Consider the following 26,188-nt stretch of genomic DNA (forward strand, 5'->3'; position numbering starts at 1 on the left):
GTTTTCTTCGTTGCGACCGCAAAAATTGAGGCCGTTACGATCACAAGGCATACGGTCAAAACATAAATTCATTTTTTTTTTTTTTTTTTTTTTTTTTTTTTTTACATGAACGAGGGGGGGGGGATGTCTAATGATGGATAGAATCATATCAAGAGAAACGAAAGAGGCTGGTTTTATATCGCAGTTGATTTTCACCACGTTATTCTTATTTTCAAAAAAAAAAAAAAATGGGATCAATAACAAGAAAGGAGAACTGTGTCGTGTAGCCTTTTTTTTTTTTTTTTTGGCGTTCTACCTAACCCTTCGGAAATGAAAGAATGAAGGCGGATTGTTAATCTTTTTATTGTTTTTCTTTTTTCTTTTTTCTTTTTTCTCGGGGTTGGAAAGTGCGTTCCCGTGTCCAAGTGTCAAGACAAACGACCTCTTACACGTTGGTTGGGAAAGATATTCGATGGAAAAGCATCAGAGAACTTTCCCTTTTCTTTTTCTTTTTCGGGCCTAATGCAACAAACGTTCATCTTGCACGCGCTGCTTCTTTATCTTTGATCTCCAAACAAATGCCTAAACACGTCTATAGAGTTCATCAGCCATTCATGTAACGTCGTCTTTTCTCGAGAAACATTTCTTTTCTTTCTACCTCTGCAAGCCTACCGGTCCATTCATGAAACTCTTGATGACTTGTATCACGTTGAGCATTTCATTTTGCGTACCATCAGCTTGGTCAACGGCCACACTGTTGGCTTGACGCTTAGTCTCCTTGTTTTGTTACTAAACATTCACCTGTGAAAAGAAAGAAGTAAGAAAAAAAAAAAAAAGGGAGAGAGAAATCCCCTCACATGGCCATCGAGCTAGTCAGTTGGTTGGTATTAGCCACGTTCGATGGATCGACCATTTTGCTCAGTCGGGAGTCACACACACACACACACACACGAAAAAACTGGAACACCTGTGCATTAGAAAAAAAAAAAACAAACGAGTGCGTGTTTTGTGCTTGCGTGAGCTACTCGTGTTTACTTACTTCGTTTTGGGTGACATGTTTTTGATGTTGTCGAAAGGACGTGTGTGTGTCGTCGGATAAAGTGCAAAAAAACATACCGGCGTAGCGAAATTTGATGCAAATCAAAGGTGAGCGATGGATTATAGCCGCAAGGGTTTAAAAAAAAAAAAGTGCGATTCGATTTTTGTTTTGCTTTTTTTTTTTTTTTTTGGAACGAAAATATGAAAAGAGATTTCTCCTTTCTTTCCATTCTGATGTGGGTGAAATGAATGAAAAGAAAAAAAAAAAAAGTTTGTGGGGAAAGTTCGGCGCGAGTTTGTTTTGAAAACTCGTCAAAAACATTTTTAGTAGATTGGAAATTTTTTCGGGAAATTCGGTGGATCCCGTTATAGAAAGAAAAAGGAGAAATTCTTTTTATTTAGTTTTTTTTTTTTTTAAATAAAATGAAAGGGAATAAGTTTTTTTTTTTTTTCTAATTCTTCAACCGCTATTTGTAATTCATCATTCACCTGACTGTGTGAATTATGGAACGAAAACGGGTTTACACGTTTCAATCAGCCTCCAGCTAAATATCGAAAATTCAATTCTTTTCGTCGTCTATGTGTTTGGTGGCAGATTAAAAAAAAAAAAAAATAAAAAAAAATAAAAATACCATTATCACTTTGATTCGTGATTGATTACCCCCGCAGAACTTTTGATTTAAAATATCTTGTTTTCCTTTTTTCTTTTTTCTTCCCAGTTTTCTCGAAAAAATGCTGTAAAACTCGAGGAAAAGAAAACACTCGAAATAGGGAAAGAGAATGACGTCACCGATAGCGCGACAACAACACGACGTGGCGTTATCGATGGTCGCAAACGGGCCGTCCTGTCCGACTAATCAGCCGAAGAGGAAGAGCAACATGCTGGCCTTCTCCAACATGTTACAACACGAGCCGTCGGATTGCCCGCTGCCATCGGCCGGCTCGCACAATCACCATCATTATCGCCAAAATCATCGGACCGCTAGCAGCGGATTCCTGGCCATTAGAAATCGAGGCAGTAAACTGAAACTGCTCCGTCGGGCCCAATCATCGTCGCCGTCGTCCACCAACGCTAATGTAAGTCCCCCCCCCCCTTCTTTTCTTTCTTTTTTTTTTTATTACGATGATTTTTTTTTTTATTTTTCTTTTTAAGTATGTGATTGCGATTGGGGGTTTATCGTTTGAACGGACGCGCGCGTTCTCGTGTGTGTACGGGCGAATTTTTTTTTTTTTTTTTTTTCTTGTGTTTGTTCCAACGTTTTGTTCGATTATTGGCCCGTCCGATTTTTTTTTTTTTCATTTGTTTTCAAGGATAGGAACCACGCCCTTCTGAAAAATTTCGTACAAAATCAAGAAAAAAAACACACAAAGTTTCGAGACCAAACATGGTGGAAAAAAGGGGGGGGGAGAGGGGAGGTTGGTCTAAAAATAGGAATGACGGTGTGTGTGTGTAAAGAGATTTGAATTTGGCGCGCCTTTCATCGCCTTTTCCCATTGCGGACCAAAGAGAATCGGTTGGGCGTGGGTCAGCCTCGATCGTCGTCACCGACCTAAAGCTCAGCTTTGGAAAAATAGGCGTCCCAAAGTCCGGCACAACATTTTCCCCGAATGACATTACACGTCAAATCCGGGTGAGGTCATAAACTTTACCGGTTTTTTTTTTTTTTTTTTTTTTCAAAAACCGATAACACGGCAACAATCTAAAACAGGAAATGAATTTATTTTCGTGAAGCCCGTCGGTAACTTTGAAAGGAAAGAATCTCATTTAGTGGAAATCATTTTCTGTTGGCCCGGTGTGCCGGTGATGGATCCGTCTAAAATCTAAACTCCTCCGCACATTCGTGTCACAAAAACACACACACACACACTCACCTGTCGTGTTTACAAACATTGGAACCCACCTCTTCCTTTTTTTTTTTAAATTTAAATAATTACGCAATCCGGTGGAAGATGTTTCGAAAGCGGATACGTTCACGACGCGATTGGAATTTCATCGTGAAACATTTTTTCTTGATGCTTTAAGGCAAGGTGTCCGATATTTTTTCGCTCGTTTAAGGAGTGACACTCTTTAATTTGTTGACCCTTGACCTCGTTTTTCCTCTCTGTGTTACGTTGGTTCTTTCTCTTCTTTCGTTTTTTTTTTTTTGAACGCTTGTCCATTTCGGACCGCGATGTGCGACGTCACTGACACAACGGAACGAGAGGCGAATTGTTTCGTTTTTTTTTTTTTTTGGGGGGGGGGGGCGTTTCTTCACCGCAATGTTTTGGTTGCAACCTCCCGTCAAGGACGATTTCACCTCACCATATCGAGAAAAAAAAAAAAAAAAAGTCCCCCCCCCCCCCTCCTTCTCGCTATATACCCAAAATAAAATAAAATAAAAAAAAAGACCGGGAGAATTAGAATGCGATCCCGCGGCGTTTGAAAAAAGAAAAAAAAAAGACAAATGTTTTGAAACTCCTTAATTTAAAGGAAGAAAAAAAAAATCACGACAAAGAGAGCTAGAAAAAAAAAAAAAAAAAAGACGTTTCGATGTGAAACAATAGGCGAAAGAAGAAGGGGAACGTGTGTACTAGATACGCCATAAAAAGAAAAAAGAAAGAGACAAGGGGACTGTCTTTGGTGGAGAGGTGGAGGAAGGCTCATCATGTGTTATTACGCGCGATAGGAGCAGTTAATCACGTCCACCTGTGAAAAAACCTTCGTTTTTCCCATACCGTAGAGTAATAGTCATCTGACGTGAAAAGAAAAGAGAAGAGGACGGATAATTATGACTAGAAAGGGGTATCACAATCTCACGTGCGGTTCCCCCCCCCCCTTTTTTTTTTTTTTTTTTTTTTATTTCTTTTCAATTGCAATGATTCGCCCAAATAAAACATACACACACACACACACACGTATAAAACGGGGTGGGGGGGAGGTTTTTAAAGGGAAACTTGTAATTGAACTGATTGCAAGAAATGGGTTCTTGCTTTACCGAGAGTTTCTGTCGCGATCGATCAAACCGGAATTCTTTTGAAAATTGGCGGGCTTTTTTTTTTTTTTTTTTTTTTAAATCTCCATTCATTTGTTGCGTGACCCAATTTCTTAATTTCACGCGCCCACACCGCAAATGTTAAAAAAAAAAAAAAAGAAATAAAACAAAAAGCTGAACCGGAAAAGAAAAATGATGAAAATTGAAATTGCATTATGGCATTGGTCAATCGCGTATGACGTCACTAGCGTCATCTACCAGGCATTTTAAACGTAATAATCCCTACCCCTACCTTTGAACTAGGCCGCGAATTTCAAACATTTCGTGCGTGCGCCCGTGATCTAAAAATGTCGTTCATTCAAAAAACTCGATATCTCTCAATGAAATAAGAATCACACACACACACACACACACACACATTCCCTTTCCCCCCTTCTTTCGTACACCTTTCGAGATCAGAGCAAATGTCTTTGAACTATAGCTGCCAGCTATTTCACTCCAAAAAGATTTGGCCGGGCCACACTCTGTCCGGCGGTCTTCCCCCTCTCTGACTCTGAATGCTTCGACTATCACTAACATAAAATCTAAGAAGATACGCTCCAACTGGAGCGTCCATCCGCAAACGATACATTTTTATTTATTTTTTTTTCTTTTAATTTCATCAAACAGCTAGGGCCTCCCTGCCAATTAGGATAACACCTGTCGAGTCCCATTTTTGTTTTGTGGGCCCATCACAGCGTATGTGTGTGTGTGTATGTTACCGAAGCTAATCAGCACGTGTCGTCTGTCCAAAATAAAAAAAAAAACGGGCCACAATTTTTCAGAGCGGAAGGCAGCGTGTGTGTTGTGTGTCTAATTAACCGAGTTTTTTTTTTGTTGTTGTTTTGTTTTTGTTTTTCACACAAAAACGAAGTCAACTAAATTCATTTTTTTTTTTTTTACACAATATCACATTGAAAGAATGAGACTGTACATTTGCATACGTGTTGACGTCATACGCGTGAGACAAATAATCCATCATAGTAAAAAAAAAAAAAAGAAAAAGAAAATGTTTGTTTCTGGAAAAACTTGACCACAGCTGAGCTTTCTAAACCAGTTGGGATCCATATAATTTTGTTGTTGTTGAATTTTGTCTTGCTGTCCTCTACGATACTTTCTTATCAATATGCAAAGGAATGTCGGGAAATGTGTTTTTTTTTTTTTTTTTTTTTTCCGGCCCCACACTCCCGACGCTTGCGGTTTTTGAGGTTTTTCGACGTTGGCCACTTTCACGAAGGCTAAGGATTTTTTTTTTTTATTTTATTTTTTTTTTTTTTGTTGAGAAACAAAACAACAACAACAACAAAAAATGGCGGATGTGTATTTGGCTGTAGGCGGCTCCGTAGAGCACTCTTATTGAACATGATTTAATAGCATACAGCTCGAGGATGTGCATTAGTGTCACTTTCACGATCCGTCGGCTCCTCCCCTTTTTCTTTTTTCTTTTTTCTCGTGAAATACCCTAATCGAGAAAATCGCTTTTCTTTTGTTTTTGTTTTGTTTTTATAAGGGAACGATATTGTTTCACGGCCGTCCATCAAGGGAAAACTTTGAACGTTCATTTTTTATTTTAAAAATTTCGAATTGAAATCGTTGTTGTTGTTTTCTTTGGAATTTTATTATTGCGCAATAGTCGTAATCAAATGTGATGAAGGTCGCCATTTTGATTGAACGAAAAAACACCGACCGACGTTTTGTGGCTTTTGGGTGGGGGGGGAAGGGGATGTTATCTCGCCGAATTTTTTTTTTTTTTTTTTTTTTTTTTTTTTTCCTTCGAAATCGGGACGGTAGAACGCACTTTCGATGTCGTGTCAGCTCGAGTTAGCGCACGGAAAGCGCCAGTTCCTCGGCGAATACATTGGCGGATCCATTTGCATTTGCATTTCCATCCAAAAAAAAAAAAAAATAATAAAATAAATAGTGTTTGTGGTTGCGCAACATGGCAAGGTCGTCACCTCAATCCAAATCCAATTTGCTAATCCGCAGTGGCAGCCTCAAACTGATAGCCAGACGCGTCATGGAGGCCGGCCACAATCTAATCCAGCCTGTTATTGGTATCCAGGTAAAGGTTGACTTTCACTCTGACATAACATTTGTTTTGTTTTTTTCTTTCTTATCTTTTCTTTTTCTTTTTTTTTTTTTAATTGCTTTTTTTATTTTTCATTAAAACAAATGATGAATGTCAATGATATTTCCGGGCAATTGACAACATGCCTTGTTATTAAATCACGTCAATGTTCGAAACTTGATGGCTTTGAAGAGACAGGTGCGCATGTTTAGGTATTGGGCGTATTTTAAGTAGGTCAAAAGGTCGTTTGTTTTGTTTTTTAATTCGTTTTAACGATGTGTGCGACAAATGTCAAAATCGATTGAATGTGGGGGATCGAATTATTTATGACAGCATCAATGGCCGACGCGTACACACACACACAAAAAAAAATGTGTTTCTTTTTTTTTCCCCTCATTTTCGTTGGCGTGATTTATAGCGCTGTGAATCGTAACGTTGGGCCGTTTATTATTCCCATTTTAGGGGGAGGGGGGAGGAGGACAGACAGCAAAGAAATGAATTCACATTTGATTGAAAATTCACGCAGCTAGTGAATTTACGAGCGGCTGCAAATATTGTTTTTTTTTTATTATGATTATTTCCTTTGCATTTTTGCGCATTGTCTGTGTCTTTTTTTTTTTTTCATCGTTTGTGTGCGTGAATAACAAACGAAACAATTTCTGTTTCGTTTGGGTAGCCGGCGTGAGTGGCATAGCCAAACAGGTGGGTCGGGATTTTTTTTTTTTTTACCCAGTGCCGAAGCAGGAGAAAGTGGTGGCAGCACCGTAGCTGCTCCGACAGGCAAAAGAAGGAGGGAAGGCAGGCAGGCAAGGATGAAAGGGGGGGGGGGGTACTCACGATGGATGGAGAGATGACCATAATTGGACGACCCCAAGGTTCGCTCATTTCCAATAGCCACGTCCAAACCACGTCAAGGTTATTTAACCTTTTGTTTTGTTTTTAAGGAGGGGGGGGGGGGGCGGGGGTTCGTATACCAGGATCTCCCAACTCTCTTTTTTTTTTCTTTTTTTTTTTTGCCTTCTTTAGGACAAAATGTATGCAAGAGAAATTCAAAAGTCACAAACATTTTTGAATTTTTTTTTTTTTTTTCTTTCTTTTTTCCCCATTTTTTATTTTTGGCGTGTTTCGTTTTTAAAAGAAAGGTTGTAAGTGATGTGAAATATAGCGCACGACGTAGGAATCAGATTACGCATGTGATTGCGCTGCCATTTTGGGAAACCTTGTCTAATAACCTCGAGAACTGGAAACAATTGCAGAAAATGAGTTTTCTTGTTTCCTTCTTCGTTTTTTTTTTTTTTTTTTTTTTTTTTTACGTTTATAATTCGCAGCACATTCCGTTAAGGTTTTTTTTTTTTTGTTTTCTCCGGTTAAATTTCGCGGTAGTTTTAAAAACAAAACAACAATCAATCTCATTTATTTATTTTTTTTTTTTAAAAATTGGCGCCATTTTTTCTATTGAAATCGAGACGATTGCGTCGGAGGAATTTGAATTTATTACCACATTTTTTATTTACCAAAGATGCAACGCAATAAAAGCTGGACTTTATTCAATACGAAGGGAAAAAGGGATCAAATTATGTGACGCAGTTGTTTACGATTGCGACAAACACTTTCCAAACGGAATTTTCGGCCACCAAATAAAGAGAACAAATTTTTTTTTTTTTGTCTTGTTTTGTTTTTGAAACGTGAACCGATACGTCCCAGGTGTGTACGTGACACGATAGTCACAGACGAACTTAATGCCAACGTCCATCAGGTCCTTGAGAGATTACGCCACACCTATCTTTACAATCTTATTACTCATTATCACCCGAAATCTTTTTATTTTTATTTTTTTTTTTTTTTTCGTGTACCTTTGTGTCCAATGACACAAATAGAACAAACAAACGAAAGAATGCGTTACATATTTTTGTGTTATATACAACGTCATTAGATGCAAGAGAAATGCCTTCCGTTTTTTTTTTTTTTTTTTTTTTCTTTTTCTCTTTTTATTTCTCATTTTCGTTAATAAAATGGAAAGGAGCGCTCACGCCGATGACCTTTGCCGACCGTTTTTTTTTTTTTTTTTTTTAACACGCTCGCACGATCATTTTCTTGAACTTGCTCTCTGGTTCCTAAGGGGATGCGAAGGTTGTTCTTGCTGCTTCCCGTCTGGCGCTAATTAAATCCACATTTGTTATGCGTTTTTTTTTTTTTTTTTTTTTTTTTTTTTAATTCCGGTTATAAGGTGCGAAGATAAGTTTTTGAAGAAAAACATATCAACGGCTACTTAAAATGTAACGTTGCATTTTTTTATTTTTCAAAAATTTTGTTTTCTATTTTTTAAATGACATTTCGCGGGGTTTTTTGTTTTCTTCGTTAAAATGGATGGACGTTTATTGCACCTGTTTGGGTTTTCCTAACGTGTGAACGCAATCGAAAGGAGAGAGGTTTTTTTTTTGTTTTTTTTTTAAATGAGAATTTTTCGTTTCAAAGATTTTCTTTTTTTTTGTTTTTAATAAAAGGAATAAATATTTAGTAGCGGCAACGTCGCCATTCCATTCGGCCCCTCAGGTGTTTCACTGTGATGTTGTCTGGAGGGTGACGTGCGTGTGCCCGCGTTCCTCTCTTTGGTCGTTCGCTTGCGTGTGTCTGTAATAACAAAAAAAAAAGGAAAAAGATAACCGCAGGTGAAGGAGAAGGATGGGTAAAGTGGGTGGAGTTTTCGGGTGAGAGTAAGCCGAGAGGCGCTTAGCAAAGAATAAAAAAAAAAAAAAAAAAAAAAGAAAAGGGTCCCCCGCCCGACCCGAACCTCCGCCAAAAAAGATACACGCGCAACGTACGGGACGGATTTTTTAGTTATCGGTGAGACACGGTGTGAGTCAGTTCGCGTCCGCTTGGTGTCTAAAAAAAATTTTTATTTTTTTTTTTTCTGTTTTCATCTGCGGTGCTGTGAAAAACCAAAAAAAAAAAAAATTTCAGAAGAAATCAAATTTATTTGATGTTTTTTTATGGGAGGGGAAGGTGGTAGGGAAGAAGTGTGTGTGTGTGTGTGTGTGTACAGGTGTGGCGTGCCGCAACGATGTGAATGGTTTTCTCACTTGAAGTTGGTGTAAGTTTCATCGACATGGCGCACCTGATGGGATCTATTTCATTATTCCGTTTCTCACCTACAAATCCAATCGAGTGAAACGTTTTCTTTTTTTTTTTTTCCCCACTTCGGCCGACATTTTTTTCTTTTGCTTCGTGTGCGGTACCCCTTTTCTTATTTTTTCCTTTAAAAAAAAAAAGAGTACAAAAATGAAGTGGCCCATCGCAGTTAATAAGGATTATACATCATCCGCCAGCCGACGCCATCAACACCACCTACAGGTGCGTTTTGCGTCCATTATCGAATTTTTTTTTTTTTTTTTTTTAGAAAGATCGTCGATAACAAAAAAAAAAAGGGGCAAATCGAATATTGCACCTTTTTTTTATCGAGTTGAGTCACGTCTCGTTTGATTTTGAACGTGGGTGTTGTCCAACTTTTTTGTTTTTTTTTTTTTTTTTTTTCTGTGTGTTGTTTACATTGAAAAAAAAGATTTTAGAGGTCGCGAAAAATGATGTCGAATCATATCTCCTTTTTAGAGGCAAATGATAATTCCGGTTTTATTTTTAAGTGTTTTTTTTTTCCCCCCTTCTTTAAATGTTGTTTTGGCAACAACGCATTTCTTTATTTGCGCTCCATTTGATTTCCTCCGTGATTTCTTTTTAAACTGTCAAACTGCGCGGACGTAATTCTTTTTTTGTTTTTTTTTTTGGCGCCCTCATCATGTGGTTAAAGGGAGGTTTCTCTCTAGAAAAAAAAAAATGCCCCTCTACATTTCGTATTTAAATGCATTTTAAATTGGTGCAAATTCGGCGCCTTTTTTTTTTTGTTGTTGTTGAAATCTCGTCCCAACCGAGTGATAATCATCGTGGCAATGGCGTCAAAAGCAATTAAACGACGCTTACTCATACGTTTCCCCGTGTAGCCTAGTAAACTTTTGATCTTTTATCTGAGAAAAAAATTCGAGTTTACTGTTCCAAATTCATTGGATTCTATTTCAAGATTTTGAAATCAATTAAAAATCTGAAAAGGAAATTGTCGTAAAAAAAAAAAATCAAATGAGATGACCCTCTTTTTCCATCGTGCTGGATATTATTGCGTAGGTCACCTGTTTTTCTTCTTCTTCTTCTTAATTTCGCGTGAATTTTTCTGTTTATTGTTGTTGATTTTTATGTGTGTGTCCCGTTGGTGGGCAAGAAATAGTTGAAATTCAATGGCCAGCAGCTATTAGTACAGTTTTAAATGGTCAGTCGTGTTTATAAAAAAAAAAAAAAAATACTTAAATTGACGAATTGAATGAAGAAAAAAGGTTAGACTTTGTGATGATAGTCCGAAGGTCAGTTGGAACGCAGCTGCTCCAACGTCTGTGTGTAATCATCTGCCGGCAACAATTGTGTCTGCGCTATAACGATTCTCCATCATCCGCATTTTTTTTTTTTTTTTTTTGCGGTATCATTTGTCTCGGTGAACCCGTTTTCTCAAACTTGATTTTCATAAAACGTGTGCAATTTGAAAACTCGATGATCGCCAGTTTGGCAGGTCCTTGTCCAATTCGATTGCGGCTTTTAAAACAAAATGATAAAAAAACAAAAAAAAAAACAACTGAAAATGACGTTCACTTTCAAAATGATGCGATGAACTTGGAAATGTTTCTCTTTTGAAATCTGCGAAAAATGAAAATGCCATTAGATTAATTTTAATTGTAGGCATTTCTTTTTTTTTTTTTTTTTAGAAATTTCACGCTATTTTTCGCGGTGCGTCTCTTTTTTTTTTTTTTTTACATTTAACTACGTGAACTTTACAGTTGTGCTGTGTGTCTTGCCTAGTGTGTGTGTGTGTGTGTGTGTGTTAATTCGAAAAATATCCGTGATTCTGACGTCACACTAAGCCCGTTGTTCTTTTGTTTTTCCTACTTCTCTTCTACCTCTCTCCCTCGAAAATGCCTAATGACGATAACGGGATCGACACTTTGGCCGCTTCTCCCTACACACCAAAAGTTCGTTTGCAAAGATGCACGAAAGCGTCCAACATTTTTTTTTTTTTTTTACATAACGGAGCTGCGACCGCCTATTTCAAAAATAAAAATGGCCTCCTATTTTTATCAAGTCTATGTTTCTTTCGATAAAAATATTAGGCACTTGAGGGTGGGGATGGCGCACCTATCAATTGGCCGATATGAAAACTATATGCGATGGAGGTTAGTAGCGTGAATGAAACACAGTTAAAGAGCATCGCCGAAAAAAATTGCGGTACTCGTCTTGCCTTCCTTTTTTTTTTTTTTAACGGTGGGAGGATCGTGAAAACAAATTTCCCGATTCTTATTTCGACAGTTTTCATTTGCAAAAGATTTTATTATTCCATAGAATATGGCCGATTCTCTCATGTCGAACGAGGACAGCTCCGTTAAGTCGCTCTTCATTTTTCGCGTTTTTGAAAGCGTTGAATGTTTGTTGCGCCGAAACGGAGCGCGCGCGTGCCCAGTTTCCGCCAGACTGCGCTGCCACAAGAAGAAGAAGAAGAAGAAGAAGAGCAACGTGATGCGTTTCATATAGAACCGCCTAGCGTACCGCTTGTTGCGGTACCCGATTGTTCGCGTCCGAGGCACGCGCCATGACTATGTCTCTTAAAACATGTTTCATTTCCCGTTTCAATAACATCGCATTTTTTTTTTTTTTTTTCGCGCCCTTTTTTTTTTTTTTATTTGAATTATTTTTATCGTTTTTTTTTTTTTTTTTTTTACATCCCCCGCACATTTCGAATTTCTTTTTTCAAATGTTTTAAAAAAAAACCAAACAAAAACAAACGACCGAACTGCGCAGCCGCCAGAATGGACTCAAAGTATCGGCGGTCGACTGAGTTTTTTCGAAGCGCCCCAGCATTTGACTCCCCGCCGCTGGTGTGTCGTGTGTCGTGTCCCGCGTTCAACACACGCACAGGGGGCCACAGCCGTGAGTGTGGGGAGGGAAAGGGAAACAAAAAAAGAAATCGTAATCATTTTTGTATTTCTTTTCGCTGTTTTGGTCGGCTTGTTCTCTGGCCAGCAAAGGCAGTCGGTTGGACGACGAGTGCGGATGTTTGGACGACGAGCGTTGTACAGCAGATCGGTTTTCATGTGCGTTGCGTGCGGCCAGTGAAACAGTGCGGGTGGGGTGCGGGATGCGTCTTGGTGTTTCGACAATCTCATCCACACATGAACGGAGAGAGAGGAAAGAAATCAAAGCCATCATGGATGGATGATTGAGAGAAAAACGAGAAGAGAAAAAAGGGTCCGTCTTTTTTCTTTTTTTTTTTTTTGGATTGAAGGGCCGGCCGTGAAGAAGAAAAAAAAAACAAACAAAACAAACGATTTTACATTTGGTTTTTTTTTTCGTGAGCGTGAGTGTTTCAGTGTTTTTTTTTTTTAAAACTCGATGCTATACGAGTTGAAGATGCTTGAAATAGCATCAAGATCGGAATAACGAAAATTGAAAGAAGAAGACAAACAAAAAAAGTGAGTCCGTTTTTTGTTTTTGTTGTGTTCATTTTTTTTGTTTCTGTTCGAATGACGTTGGGGAAAACGTCATTTTCATCTTCGGCTTAAATGGGCAAAATGACTTCAATCCTAATTCAAAAGAACTCAAAAAATGAATACATTTCACGACTTGTATTTTTCACTGCCGAGGGACGAGAAGAAAAGAGAGAAGGAGAACGGTCTCCTTCTTTTTTTTTTCTTTTTGTGTTTGTGTCTTGTGTGTGTGTGTGTGTATGTGTGTGTGTTCTTCTGTGCGGCGGGGCTCGGCCGCCCGTTCTAAGTTTAGACAACCTCGACGACGACCATTTGGCCCAGCGCCCGGCTTCTTATTTTCTTCCTTTTTGCTTACTGAGGGAAGGGATGGGGCTGCTGCGGCGATGTGTTACTTCTCCCTTCCCTTGCCCAGTGTGTATACACACACACACACACACGACGGTTTTTATTTTTATTTTTTATTTTTTTTTCCCTTCCTCTCTCTGTTGGGTTTTGAAGTTAAAAAGAAAAGTCGGTTAGGTTTTGCCGTGAGACGGGCAAGCGAGCGTGTGTCACTGCTGCTGCTGCTGCTGCTCTGCTGTACGCCCTTCTTTTTTTTTTTTTGAAACTCTTTCGAAATGTTCGAGACGAAAACGGAACTGGTCCGCCAGACAGAACGGCGCATTACGGACACCAATGATGTTGCGTCATCCCCCCCCCCCCCCCCCCGTTTTTTTTTTCTAAATCGCAGAAAGGTGAAACGAAACTGCGACATTTTGTTACGCCAACTATGACGATCTTTTCCTTTTTGAATTGACGTTTACTTTCGATTGTTTTTCGTCCCCGCAGTTCAAACTGGGCGGCGGTGAAGTGTCTCGGGAACGGCGCCAAAATTTCAAACCTCCCCCTTTTTTTTCCTTTTTTTTTTTTTTTTTTGCGAAAAAAGGTGAAAGTCGTGACTGGGGCGTTTAAAGCCACACGTAAGAAGACAACAACAACAACAACAAAAAGAAAAAGAAAAAAAAAGATAATTGCGTCACACAAAAGCCGATGGTGTGAGAAAATGAGAAAGAAAGAAACAAAAAAAAAAAAAAATGAAAATGTTTGATTTAAAAATGGAAAAATTGAAATTGAAAATTTGCATTTTGAATGCGACAGGTGCCTACAGTTCAAACGCATTTGATGAGCAACGGCAGTAACGGCGTGCTGGAAGATCCCGTCACGATGGACTCGCCCTCATCGACGATGACGGCAACGTCGGCCGGCCCGGCCAAAGGCAACCAACAAGGCGGCGGCGGCGGCGCTGCGTCGTCGGGTCGCGGACGCGGCGTGGGCTCGGCATCCGGTTCGCGATCCGTTTCGCTGGCCAGCGTCAGCTCCGACGGCAGCAGCTCCGAGAGTCACCTGGTGGAGCAGGAAGACATTGTGGCCCTGACGCAAGAGGTCCGCGCCTTCAAAGAAGCCCTGGGCAAACTCCGACGGCTCTTCCACCCCAATGACAAAGGTACGTTTTTCGTTTTGCATTTTCCCTCAATTCATCTGACGTCGTCCTCCCTGTGACGTTAGAGAAAAAAAGGGGTGGGGGGGGGAGAGGGAGGCGCACGCAATTGTTATTCGGAAATTGATATTCACGATACCTGGGAATCGTTAACACGTACACGGGCAGATGCATTTCGAAAAAAAAAAAAAAAAAAAGAAAATGGGAATCCCGTTGGATTGTGTGTTGAATTGTTAACATGTGTTCAAGTGCCTTTACGTAACAGGGACCTAATCTAAGCGCGGAGGAATTTCGGCATCGCGTAGAAACATTGGCTAACGGGAATGGTTTTTAACGAAGACGGCCTCGTATTTTTCCAAGTAGCAACAAACACAAGTGGAGCTCATTTCACGGCATTTGTATTATTATTATGATGATGATTATATCGAAACGAAAAGAAAACAAAAAACAAGAGTAACACGGGGGTAAAAGTTGATTGTTCTCGTCAACGATGATTGCGCCATCTGACGTTTTTGATAGATTTTTCCGCTTCATTCTTTCGAAAATTCATAATATTAGACGCAGTACCGAAAGCCCAAACAAACAAATGGAGAGAACCATTTACCATCTGCTATAGCCTATTTTGTTTTTTTTTTGTTTTTAAAAGGGGGGGGGGGAGGAATGATAGTTGTACTCCTATTGTTTGAAATGATTATACACACGTCTTCTCCCAATCCTAAAATGGGAGACGTAGTTGGGAAGAACGACGTTGTCTGCAATCAGTATGCGTTCTGCGTGTGCTGTTTTTATTCTTTCTTTCTTCTTTTCGGGCTTTTTACCAAATCAAACATTTAAAATATTTGAAAAAAAAAAAAAAAAAAAAAAAAGGAGGCTAAAACAAAATGGCTGTTAACGACAGCCGGTTAACTGTGAACGGAGGAGAGCTGAGGGAGAGCTAGAGCCTTTTAAAAATGATTTGATGCTCATATTCGATGTTATTGCAGTCGGCGAGTTAACAACAGTTTAAAAAACATAAACACAAATAGGATTTTGTACCAGTTTCGTTTTTTTTTTTGTGTTTTTTTTTTTATTATTTCTTATTTGAATATTTGTTGTTTAGAACCCGTTAATTCAAGTCGCCATAAATAGCCCCACCTTAGTTTGTTTTTTTTTTTCCATTTGGTTTTGGATGGTGGGGGAGAAGGGTCATTGGGTAAGTGGGGCCACCTGATTGCAGTGCGTTGTTCTAATTCGAAAATGGGAGGAAAAGAGAACTGGACTTGCTAACGACGCCTAACGAAAGGAACGAAAAAGAATGAGAAGCCTCTGCTTTTTTGTATGTTTCGGCGTGCAAGACGAAAATGCGATTGCATTTTGAACGAAAGAACGTCCTATGAGAAATGTAGTCGAACCGGAATGACAGGTGTCAACCGTCTCCATAGAAACTAGACGAAAGAAAAAGGAATTGAGAATTATTCACCAGGAAGAAGCAAAAACTGATTGGCTTTTTTTTTTTTTTTTTGTTTGTTTGAAACAATTTTTTGAGATTCCGGGTCGTGGCCTTTTTTTTTTTTTTTTTTTTTTTCATTTTTTTTCACGTGACATTCCGGTTTTTTTTTTGTTTTTTTTTTTTCGTTTTTTTTAAACAATATACGTGCAACATATCTTTCTGGCACATCAATTCTATGTGTAATGGCATTGAATGCGAATCGAAATCCGGTTGTTCCCCGCCCCCTCTTAAAAAAAAAAAAAAAATTTAATAAAAGATTATTTTGTTCATTTGTAGGTTTTTTATGTCGTTCAATTTGATTAGATAAAGATTCATTTGTTTGTCGTGTCGTCACGACTCACCATTTAGAAATGCGTTCGCTATTTGCATTTTTTTTTTTTCAATTGAGAACAAACAAACAAACACAAAAAAAATGTATCGATTCATTTGATTATTATTTTTTTTTTTTCGAAAATGGAAAACTCCCGCGTGACGCAAAACTCGATCTCATTTCAATTTTTCACGGTGAATCATCAAAAGATTATTATATTTTTGCCCATAATGGACGTAAGAGAAAAACATTAAATGTGTATTTTTATTCATCTTTTATTTTTATTTTTTTAAAGACCTAAGAATTCGTGACTAAAAGTAATAAATGATTGGCCGCTTTTGGATTTGATCTTTTTTTTTTATTCCCTTGTTGTTGTTGTTGTTGTGTGCGCAGACAAGTGCGACGCTCTACGGGTGGCCGCTCACGAGCGGCTCGGCGAAGTGTTGCGCATCCTGCGGATCATCCTGGAGCGCTATCCGGCCCTGCAGTCCACTGAACTTTTGGTCGCAGCGGGCTCCTTAATCCATCAAGTCAAAGGTACAACCACCACCCCACCCCCCTCTCCCCATTGCCATTTCGTTTCAATTCTTTTTTTTTTTTTTTTTTTTCTCTTCATTATTTTTGTAAGGTCTAATTTGATTTCTTTATTTGTTCAAAATGAATCGTTAAAACCAAACAGAACATCCGTACGAGGACGAGAAGAGCGACGTCAGAGAATTCATGGAGTCGATCGACCAGCTGGCACTGGCGTTTAGCAGCAGGTAAGACTAATCACGAACCCCAACAAACGAATTGATTTTCTTTTCTTTTTTTTCTCTTGTGTGTGTGGGCAGAAGCAAGGCTAGTCGAGGCTCGTAAAACAATCCCCTTTTTAAAAAAAAAAAAGAAAAAACTTGTTGTAACATAACCAAAAAAACACGCGAGACACGCAGTTCTAGACGGAAATCAGTGAACTGGTGGTGAGCAGCTGGACAGGGACGCGTCAGAATGTCAAGGATGTGTCGGCATTTAACCTTGGACGTTGATGGTGGGAGAAGAAGATAGTCGGGAATCACGCGGCAATGGGAGCCAAAAAAAAAAAAAAAAGAAGGAAACGATGCGAAAGAATTTAGCAAACGACACACACACAGAAGCAACAAAGAGAAACGAGAGAAATGGAATTTTTCTTTTTTTTTTTTTTACGTTGTTGGAAGTTGCATTTTGTGATTGTTGGTGGAAGAAGAAGAAGAAGAAGAAGGCCGTCTCTTGTATGCGCCAGTCGACGACGGCCGACACCCGTGATCCCGAAATAAAGTTTCTCAAACATTCCAGCTGCCATCGTCTACCTCCCCCTCCCCCCGTTTTCGACTCCTTTTAGTCCGTGTCGGAGAAGCGGCTCCTGCACTTTTTTTTTTTTTTCTCTTTCTTTTTTATTTCTAAATATTGAATTCTCTCTTCTTTTTTTTTTCCAGCACACGCCTTCCAGTCTCTTCTCCCCCCCCCCCCTGTTCTTTTCTTTTTTAGAGACAGAGGGCAACGGCCATTTCAAATTTTCTTCTTTATTTTATTTTATTTTATTTTTTTTTTACACATTTTAAGAAATCCGCCGTTGCCAAATTGCAATCGAAAGAACAAAATATGCGCCATTTTTTTTTCTTTGGACGCGGCTGAAAACACAAAGTCATTGTCACTTTCATCTTTAAACGTAAAATCGAAATATGTTTAAGATAATTCCCCCACGATATTCCCGAGGACAAAAAAACAAACAAAAAAGAACAAAATTTAGGTTACTTTTTGATTCTTTTCTGGGGGAGGGGAAGTGTGTAGGTACATTAGTTAAGAGTCTTGATTGTAATTGGTTGAAAGGAAACGCAAGAGAAATTTCTTTTTTCCCCGGTGTATTAAAATAGCGGTCGTGCGGGACCCGAATATAATAATAATAACACACACAAAAAAAAAAATTGAAAATAACAAGACAGGAAGTGATTAGTATGCCGGATCACATGTGGAGTGCGTTACCACTCGATGGTTGGCCACATTATTATTAGCCAAGAAAAGAAAAAGAATTAAAAAAAAAAAAAAAACGTAGAAACTATTGATGGAGTTTCTACTACTGCCAGACTCGTTCCAAATCATAGTTCACTGACCTGATATCGTTTCCTTTTTTTTTTATTAGATTGTCGGAAGAAAAAGTCGGCAGAATTTGCGTGTGTTTTATGTGCATTAAATGTAGCGGACTGTTTTTTTTGTTTTTTTTTTACTGACGAGGAAACGGCAGGCCAATTTGTTGTTGTTTTTAATTGGACGCAGCAGCTGCGTGAGAAGATCGTTAACTCTCTTTTGGAGAAAGAAAAAAACGAGGATGGAGATGGATCGAGTCGCCCACGGGTTACTCCCAACTTTTTTTTTTTCTTCTTTTTTCCCTCACCTTCCCTTTTTTTTTCCGTAGAAAAACTTACCGAGAAGCAAAAACAAAAAATCCATGTAGGAATTGCGTGTGTGTGTGTGTCAAAAAGCAAAGCGTTGCATCACATCCGGTAACATCGTGAGCCGCGTGTCAATATGTTGTTGCGATAAGGACGTTTTAGATTAAGAGTCCGACTTGCTTATCTTCGCTCTTCAACTTCTCACGATGCCAAATTCTTTGACATCAAGTAGCGGTTCCTTCCGTCTTTGCAACACTTGACAGTTGAGTTTTTGACGGAGCCCAACGTTAGTGGTATAATGGTTAGCATTGTTGCCTTCCAAAACGTTCGCAGTAAGCAATAGACTCGGGTTCGATTCCCGACTAACGCATCCATTTTTTTTTTCTTTATTCCTTTAATTTTCTAATGGACTTGACGGAGATAGTCATATCCGTTCGTTGATTTACAAAGTTTAGAGTGCCTTATCGCATTGCGAAAGAAGGAATGCATACCACCCGATCGGTGATTAGATTTTTAGGTAAAGATTGCGTAGTTTTAATTGGGGGGGGGGGAATCGGCGAGAATGAACCGACAAAAAAAATTAATATTAAAAACAAACTGGGTTTTTATTCTATTTGCATATGTTGTTTGTTTTTTTTTTGTTTTTTTTTATGTCCGACATTTAAAGGGCCAAGGACTAAAAGTCGGAACACTGACCTTCTTTTCGCGAATGTCCCCGTTTGTGTAAGAAAGACTGGTTACGACGACATCAAAACGAAGAGAAACAAAAAAAAAAAAACCTGTCCACCTCTTATTTGTGAATGCACCAAAGTTGAAAAGATTATCGCGTTCTTATCTGCGCATTAAAAAACAAAAAAAAAAAAAGAAAAATTCCTCCAACTCCATGTTTAATGGCAAAACAAAAAATATTCACTCAAAGTCGGGAATCTCTCAATCGAGAAAATCGAGTCCTCGTTATCATCTCGTTTCAATTGGGCGCGTTGATTCTCGTTTGACACGAATAACTAAATAAGGGAATGAATAAATCATTTGTTTTTATTCATTCAGAGTTTCGGAATACCTAATGGGCGATTTGGACAGCAACATCTCGCTGGCCAGTTCCGTTTCGAGCAAAACAAAGTCGTGCGAAAACATCCCGTCCGATGCGGAGAATGGCGTCGCCTTAATGGCCGAGCCGGCCACAACGGCCACCAGTAAATCCGAGTCGGTGACATCCGTCGTTTCGGGCGCCTCGTCCTCCTCGACGGCCATCACCGACCATCTGCAGCAGCAACAAGCCAACCTGACGGGCATCCAAATGGACGCCGTCCTCTTGCAGCTGGAGCAAGGCGTCGAGGTGGCCCTACACCGGGCCAAACTCTGGTCCAAGTACGCCAAAGACATCATGACCTACGTGGAGAAACGCTGCAATCTGGAGATCGAGTTCGCCAAGAACGTGGCCAAATTGGCGCAGACGATGCGATCGGCTCTCAAAGAAGAGGTACGTTATTTTATGAAAAACGAATGCAATTTCGGACGTAATGTTCGTGTGCCTTTGAAAGACAAAAAGTGATCCATCTAATCGTCGATCCTTGCACTTGAAAAACAAAAAATAATTGGTTACGTCATTCCTGTATAACCATTAAATGTTGGGTTATAGACGTAGTATTTATTACGAACAAGGTTAACTACTTATGGCCGGAGGATTGAAGTCATTGCTTTTTTCTCGTGGCTATTTCAGTGTTATTTGCCGTTCCAATCGATCTACATTACGGCCATGGACCGAGAGATTGACAATAGCAATTCGGCGCAGTCGACCACTTCTCTACTGACCGGCCACAAATTCCTCGAGGTCCGGCCGTTACGTTCAAAAAAAAAAAATTCCGTTATCCTCATTCTCATCTACAAGAATAAAAAATAATAATAACGATAATCGCCATCTTGTCGAACGATTACGTTCTCTTGACACGGATACAACTCGAATGCCGTGGCCGAACCATTTTTTTTTTTTTTTTTTTTTTTTATTGACGTCTTTGATCTTCTTGTTTCTTATGTTTGCCATCACGTGTGTGAACACAGCCATTGTCGGCGAGACGGAACGAGCACGAACGCTGCCGAAAACAGATCAAAGAGACGTGGCATCGCGAGCTGAAACGCATGCAGGAATCAGTCGGCAACTTGCGCAAGGCCAAGGCGCTCTACGTCCAGCGGCAGCAAGAGTGGGAGCGGGCCAAGGAGGCAGCACAAAGAGCCGAAAACGCGGCAGAGTCTTCCACAGAGCAGGCCTCCAAGCTGGACAAGAGGAAGAAAACGGAAGAGGATGCCCTCCAAAAGGTAAACCCGACACATTTACATATTTTCAATTCCCTTTTTTTTTTTTTTTTTTTTTATTATTTATTTATTCTGCTTGCGTTTGGGGTTCCGTGTCACGTGTGGCTTTGAATTCCTGCGTGTTGCCTTGCTTCACGCAGATCATTTCACGGGCTTTTGCTTTTGCCAAAAACGCAAACACACGCACACCAACACACTACGTCGAGCGTGAAGTTATGACCATCATTTCTTTTTTTTTGCCTCTTTGCTTCGCCCACACGTTCTGAAGTCACACTATGTCGCCAATATTTACCACAAGAGTAACCACCATTTCCTGCCTTTAAAAACAAAACAAAAAAAAAAAATACGATTTGTACTTTTAAACAGTTATGGTTCTTTATTTTGCTTTCGTACGTTTGATTCAATATTTACGAGAAATCCGAACGTTTCATTTGGCGTACTAGTTTTGTTTTTCATAACATTGAGGTGAGGGGGTCAGCGGACGTCCGGGTTAGCTGTTTAGTATCCACCCTCGTCTTGTTAGACTTGTCAAAGTCACCATAGATCAGCAAAGATGTAGTGTGTCTTTGATGGGACGTAGATTAATAACTGTTTTGACGAAAGCTATTTCAATATCACCATGATTCGTTCTAGGTAAAAACGATTTTGGTTTAATTGTTAATGTTGTTTGGTAATTGCATTTCGATTGAGTGTTACCAACCGGCTCTTTCGTATTTTAATGCCTTTTGCTTGTTGTTTCGTTTGTTTTTTTTTTTGTTTGTTTTTGTTAACCTCATGGTGTGTAGGCAATGGAAGCTGAGACCACTTACAAGGCCAGCGTCTGCGAGGCGAACGAGAGGCACGGCCAGTTGTTGCGCGTCAAAAGTCAAGTGCTGCAGCAGGTTCGCGAATTGATGCTGCAGTGTGATCAGACCATGAAGGCGGTCACTGTTTCTTATTTCCAACTTCAACACACTGTTTCCGCTCCTGCACCTGTTCAGGTAAACTCATTGCTGTCTCATGTTTGGGGAATCTTGTCAACCTAATGCTTCTGTGCAGTTTCAGACTTTGTGCGAAAGCAGCAGATTGTACGAGCCTGGCTCGCAGTACATGGAATTCATCAGGAGGATGCCTCTACCCAGCAAACCCAGTCGTGACAGCACCCCGACAGCCACGACAGGAAGCCCAAGTGGCACGTCCCCAGGTCCCTACACTTTTGAACCTTACTCTGAAGAGTCCACTGTGTCAGAAAAGGAGAGAAAGTCGAACGGCTCGCTCAGTGCAGACCTCAACGAAAGTGCCGGTACAGTATTGCTTAACAAAAAGATGCTCATTAAAATGTGCACTTTCCCTTGGCGCGTTGCAAGTGACTCACGAGCCTTCGTCTCCAGGAAAGGAAAGAGTCCAAAGTGGAGGTCCAATGAAAGCGTGGAGCGCCTCGGCCGTGTCGGGTGGCCAGTCCACCGGCAATGTCGTCACCCAGGTCAGCAGCGACACGGAAAGTGTCGAATCGAGTCCCAGTGCCAAGAGCCGGGAAACTTCGCCTACCGCCAGCCCCATGATGCCCGCAAGGCGACTCGTGCCCGCCTCTTCCGGTGACGAACTCGAAAATGAACCTGACCCAGAAGTGGACGCCACCTACATGGGCTACACCGCCACCCGACGTCATTGCATGTCCAAAGCGGCCGTCACGCATACTTTTCGCAAACTCAAGACACCGTCTCGGTGCCGCGAATGCGATTCGTACGTCTATTTCCAGGGTGCCGAATGCATCGAGGTAGAAACACAATTTGAATAGATCGTTCATATATGTCAGTGGGCTTTTGTTTGTTCTTATTTTAACCTCAATTTTCCTTGTGATTCCAGTGCGGGCTCGGCTGCCACAAGAAATGTCTAGAAAGTTTGACGATCCAATGCGGCCACAAGCGGCTGCCGCGCAAAATGACCACCTTTGGCGTCGATTTGAGCCAGCATCTGGCCGAGACCGGCACGCAAGTGCCGCATCTGTTGGCCAAATGCATCAACGAGATCGACACACGAGGCATCCAGATAAAAGTATGCACCTAAAAAAAAACTTGCCTTTCTTTCTGTCAAAACGTCAAGGAATTGACCTCGTTCGTCTTAACAATGATTTTTCATTTCTTTTAAGGGACTGTATCGAGTGTCTGGCGTCAAGTCCAAAGTGGAAAAACTGTGCCAGTCGTTTGAGAACGGGGCCGATCTTGTCGATCTGACGGACATTCACCCGAACGTCGTGGCCAACGTGTTGAAACTCTATTTGCGCCAGTTGCCGGAGCCGCTGCTGACGTCGCGACTCTATCCGGACTTTATCCGTGTGGCTCGAGAGTGGACGTGCCCGTCGGCGGACGCGACGGCTCCCGGTTTCGAGGAGCTCAACGAGCTGGTGCACAAACTGCCCCGGCACCACTACGCCACGCTGGCCTTTTTGATGCACCACCTGAAACGGGTGGCGGGCGAGCAGGAGGCGAACAACATGCCGGCGTCCAACCTGGGCATCGTCTTTGGTCCGACGCTGCTGCGGACGTCGGAGGGCTCGGCGACTCTCTCCTCTCTCGTCGACACGGTGCACCAGACCAAAGTGATCGAACTGCTCATCGAACACGCCGACGCCATTTTCGGACCGCCGGATCCGACCACGTCCCTGATGACGGCGGCCATGGCTGCTGCTTTGCCCGGCAGCAGTCCAGCTCACCGCTCCGCTCAATCGCCCAAAGTGGAACCGGAAACGACGACGACTTCTTCTTCTTCTATTTCCTCGTCCACGTCCACATCGACGTCGTTGCTGTCCAAAGTGCCCGTCGTCCGCTCCATCTCCTTTCTGGAGAAACACCGCTCAAAATCGCGAGACGCCGCCGATCGCGACCACGCGGCCGGCAACGCGGCCATCATTTCGACGCCGGCCGATCGGCGCAGTCAACACGTTGGAGAACTGCGCGAGGAAGTCCTCTTGCCCGGCTTCGTGGCAGACAAAACGCCCAACAATTCACTAGACATCGACCCCCTGTCGGGTAATTTGCGCAATTTGTTTCTTTGTTTGTTTTTTTTTATCTACACCATCATCTTTCGGCCATTTATTCTTTTATTTTGATGGGAAAGAATCACAAGTGCATTTAATTATTCGGTGCAGCCCAACGGGTTTCGACTCGTGTAACAATCTCGACTAACGGATGTTTTTGTTCAATTAGTCGTTCACGTTATCGGACCGCAAAGGTCCAACGGTTCGCCACATTGTAAAAATCGAAAGATTTTGTTACTTGGCCGTTTTTCTGAGCATTGTTATTACTGTTTATTGGTTTTTCTTGTACTAACCCTCGCCCGTTAACTGCGAAATTGTGGTTGTTTTTTTTTTTTTCTTTTTCGATTGAGGTCGAATTCGTGAAAAAAAAACAATAGCCACGCCCTTTTTACCGTAAAATCCGCCCTGCCGGACGAACGATGTCCGGAAAAAAAAAAAACGTTGTTGAAAAAAGGAACATTTTCATTTTGTGTTTCGACAGAGGAAGGCTTACTCGGAGCGGCTTCAGACGACGACTTACCCGACTTCCTGCTGCCGGACGATTCGAGCAAGACACGCAAACTGCCCGGCTACCTGAGAAGCGGCTCTGCCCCCAAAATCTTCAAAAGTTCGCTCAAAGATTATCACGGCCTGGAAGGAGTAAATTGCAATTGTTTCTATTTTCAATTGATTTTCGATTTCTAATTTTAAATTCCTAAATTGCCAGGTGGATTTGAACTTGCTGAGTAGCCAAGATCAAGAAGCGCATCCCGTCACGCCCACTGGCCGAGCAAAGAAATCCATCACGGACTCGATCGCAATGACCACTGGCCAACTATCCGAGGCAGATACAATGGGCAGTCATTCGTCTGGAGTTCGGGCTTCGTCACTGGTGAAAACTTGACCAACTTAAAATTTTCAATTTCGTGATTATTAAATTTTTTGCTTTTCCAGGTGAAAACAAGTGGCGTCAATCCGTTCATGGACAGTTCCATCGATTCGGATCACAGCTGGGAGTCGCATTCGACCGGATCGAGTGGGCGTGGTACTCAGCACAGCGACCAAGGGTCTTTGGGCTCGGCCCAGCGAGCTGTACTCTTGCCCGGCAGTCACGACGAAACGGACGGTAAAGCAAATGGTGGCTTTCTTGTTTTCCCAAGATTTAGTTTGTTTTCAACGCTTGTGCCTCGCAGGTCGGTTGGACATGTCGTTCACGTCGGTATCGAGTCACCGCGTATCGCAATGCGACGAGAATCGAGTCAAAATTCAAGTCCCGTCGGCCGCCTCGTGCCCCAATTGGAATCAAGCCACCAACTGTTGCGGGCCGGCTTCAATCGCATCCGTCGAGTCATCGTCCTCTTCGTCATCGTCATCGTCGTCCTCGAGAGGTGTCGTCACGGTGCTGGAAGGACCTCAAAGCGGCACTACCCTGGTGGAATCGCTGTCCGGCGAACCCAATGTCAAGGTGAGAGGTTCACTTCGTGCCTCTTTCACGCACACACAAATCGCTAAAGCACCGCTTTGAAATATCTTTACCTTTCAACACACCTTCCTCCTTGACTGCAACTAACTCAACTCAAACACACTCTTATTAAAACCCCATTTTGCAACCTCCTAAACTAATCCAAAAGAAAAAAAAAAGTGTGGTAGCGTGTAGCCGCTCAGTAACTGCTATAGCATCTTTGGGGTGGTTAATGAAAATTCAGGTTCAAGGTGGACACGTTTGATTGATTAATAACAGAGTGTGCTGATGATGGGTGGAGGACGGTGCACTTCTACTACTAATATGGCTGGCGGTGCAGCGGCGGCTCTGGTGGTCTCGGATCTGGCGGCCGTTCCGTTCGGACTCACTCACGAATTTGCTCACGTCTTCGGCAGGTCGTCGGTCGTCAAGAGCGTCTCCACAACCACAACAACCTACAGTTCTTCGGCGTCGACGACGATGACGACGACGCTGGAAAGCACCAGCAGCAGTAGTAGTAGCAGCAGCAGCGGCACCAGTCCCAGCAGCGTCAAGAGGGCCGGCGAACGTGTTCCAAGATTCGTCTGAAACGGACATTTTAAAAAACAAAATCTATTTAAACAAAACAAAAAAAAAACACAATCGCTTTGAATGTTATTGTTGTTGCAATTCTTTTCTTCGTTGTTATAGCTATGGATTTATAAAAAACAAAAAAAACAACATAGACATTGTACTTACTGCTACCCAGTACCCACCCTCCCTTGCTACGAGAGAAAGAACGTTAACAATCAGTGTTCCTTTTATTTGAAAATAATATTTTTGTTTTGTTTTATTTGGTATTCTCCGTCATCTCTTTCTTGTTAAACGAACCGTTTTGTTTATTCGTGAAAAGATGTGAAACACTTGGAGACACTCTTTTTAAAGCTGTCATCTTTTCGTTGCAGAAACCCATTTTTCAATTATTATCATTGAAACAATTGAATTCGCCGTAGAAAAAGAATCACATTCCAAAAACACCAAAATTGTTTTTTTGTTTTTTTTCTGTTTCCTTTCTCTTCTCTTTAAAAAAAGA

The 26,188-nt window shown here is 41.1% G+C and overlaps 1 protein-coding gene across 1 annotated transcript; it reads left to right on the forward strand.

Annotated features, from left to right (window-relative positions):
- Positions 1-890: 890 nt before the first annotated feature.
- On the forward strand, positions 891-25,421 carry LOC130695096 (rho GTPase-activating protein 45-like). The gene is made up of 18 exons (XM_059495129.1): positions 891-1,125; positions 1,737-2,094; positions 13,806-14,151; positions 16,338-16,481; positions 16,624-16,705; positions 19,397-19,829; positions 20,070-20,180; positions 20,408-20,662; positions 21,445-21,639; positions 21,698-21,941; positions 22,030-22,415; positions 22,505-22,693; positions 22,788-23,667; positions 24,157-24,314; positions 24,382-24,546; positions 24,609-24,780; positions 24,848-25,119; positions 25,361-25,421. The coding sequence occupies exons 2-18, from the start codon at positions 1,798-1,800 to the stop codon at positions 25,379-25,381; spliced, it is 4,350 nt and encodes a 1,449-aa protein (XP_059351112.1). The 5' UTR covers positions 891-1,125; positions 1,737-1,797; the 3' UTR covers positions 25,382-25,421.
- The last annotated feature ends 767 nt before the right edge of the window (positions 25,422-26,188 follow it).

The sequence above is a fragment of the Daphnia carinata genome, chromosome 4 (assembly GCF_022539665.2).
Source record: "Daphnia carinata strain CSIRO-1 chromosome 4, CSIRO_AGI_Dcar_HiC_V3, whole genome shotgun sequence".
NCBI classification, from domain to species: domain Eukaryota; kingdom Metazoa; phylum Arthropoda; class Branchiopoda; order Diplostraca; family Daphniidae; genus Daphnia; species Daphnia carinata.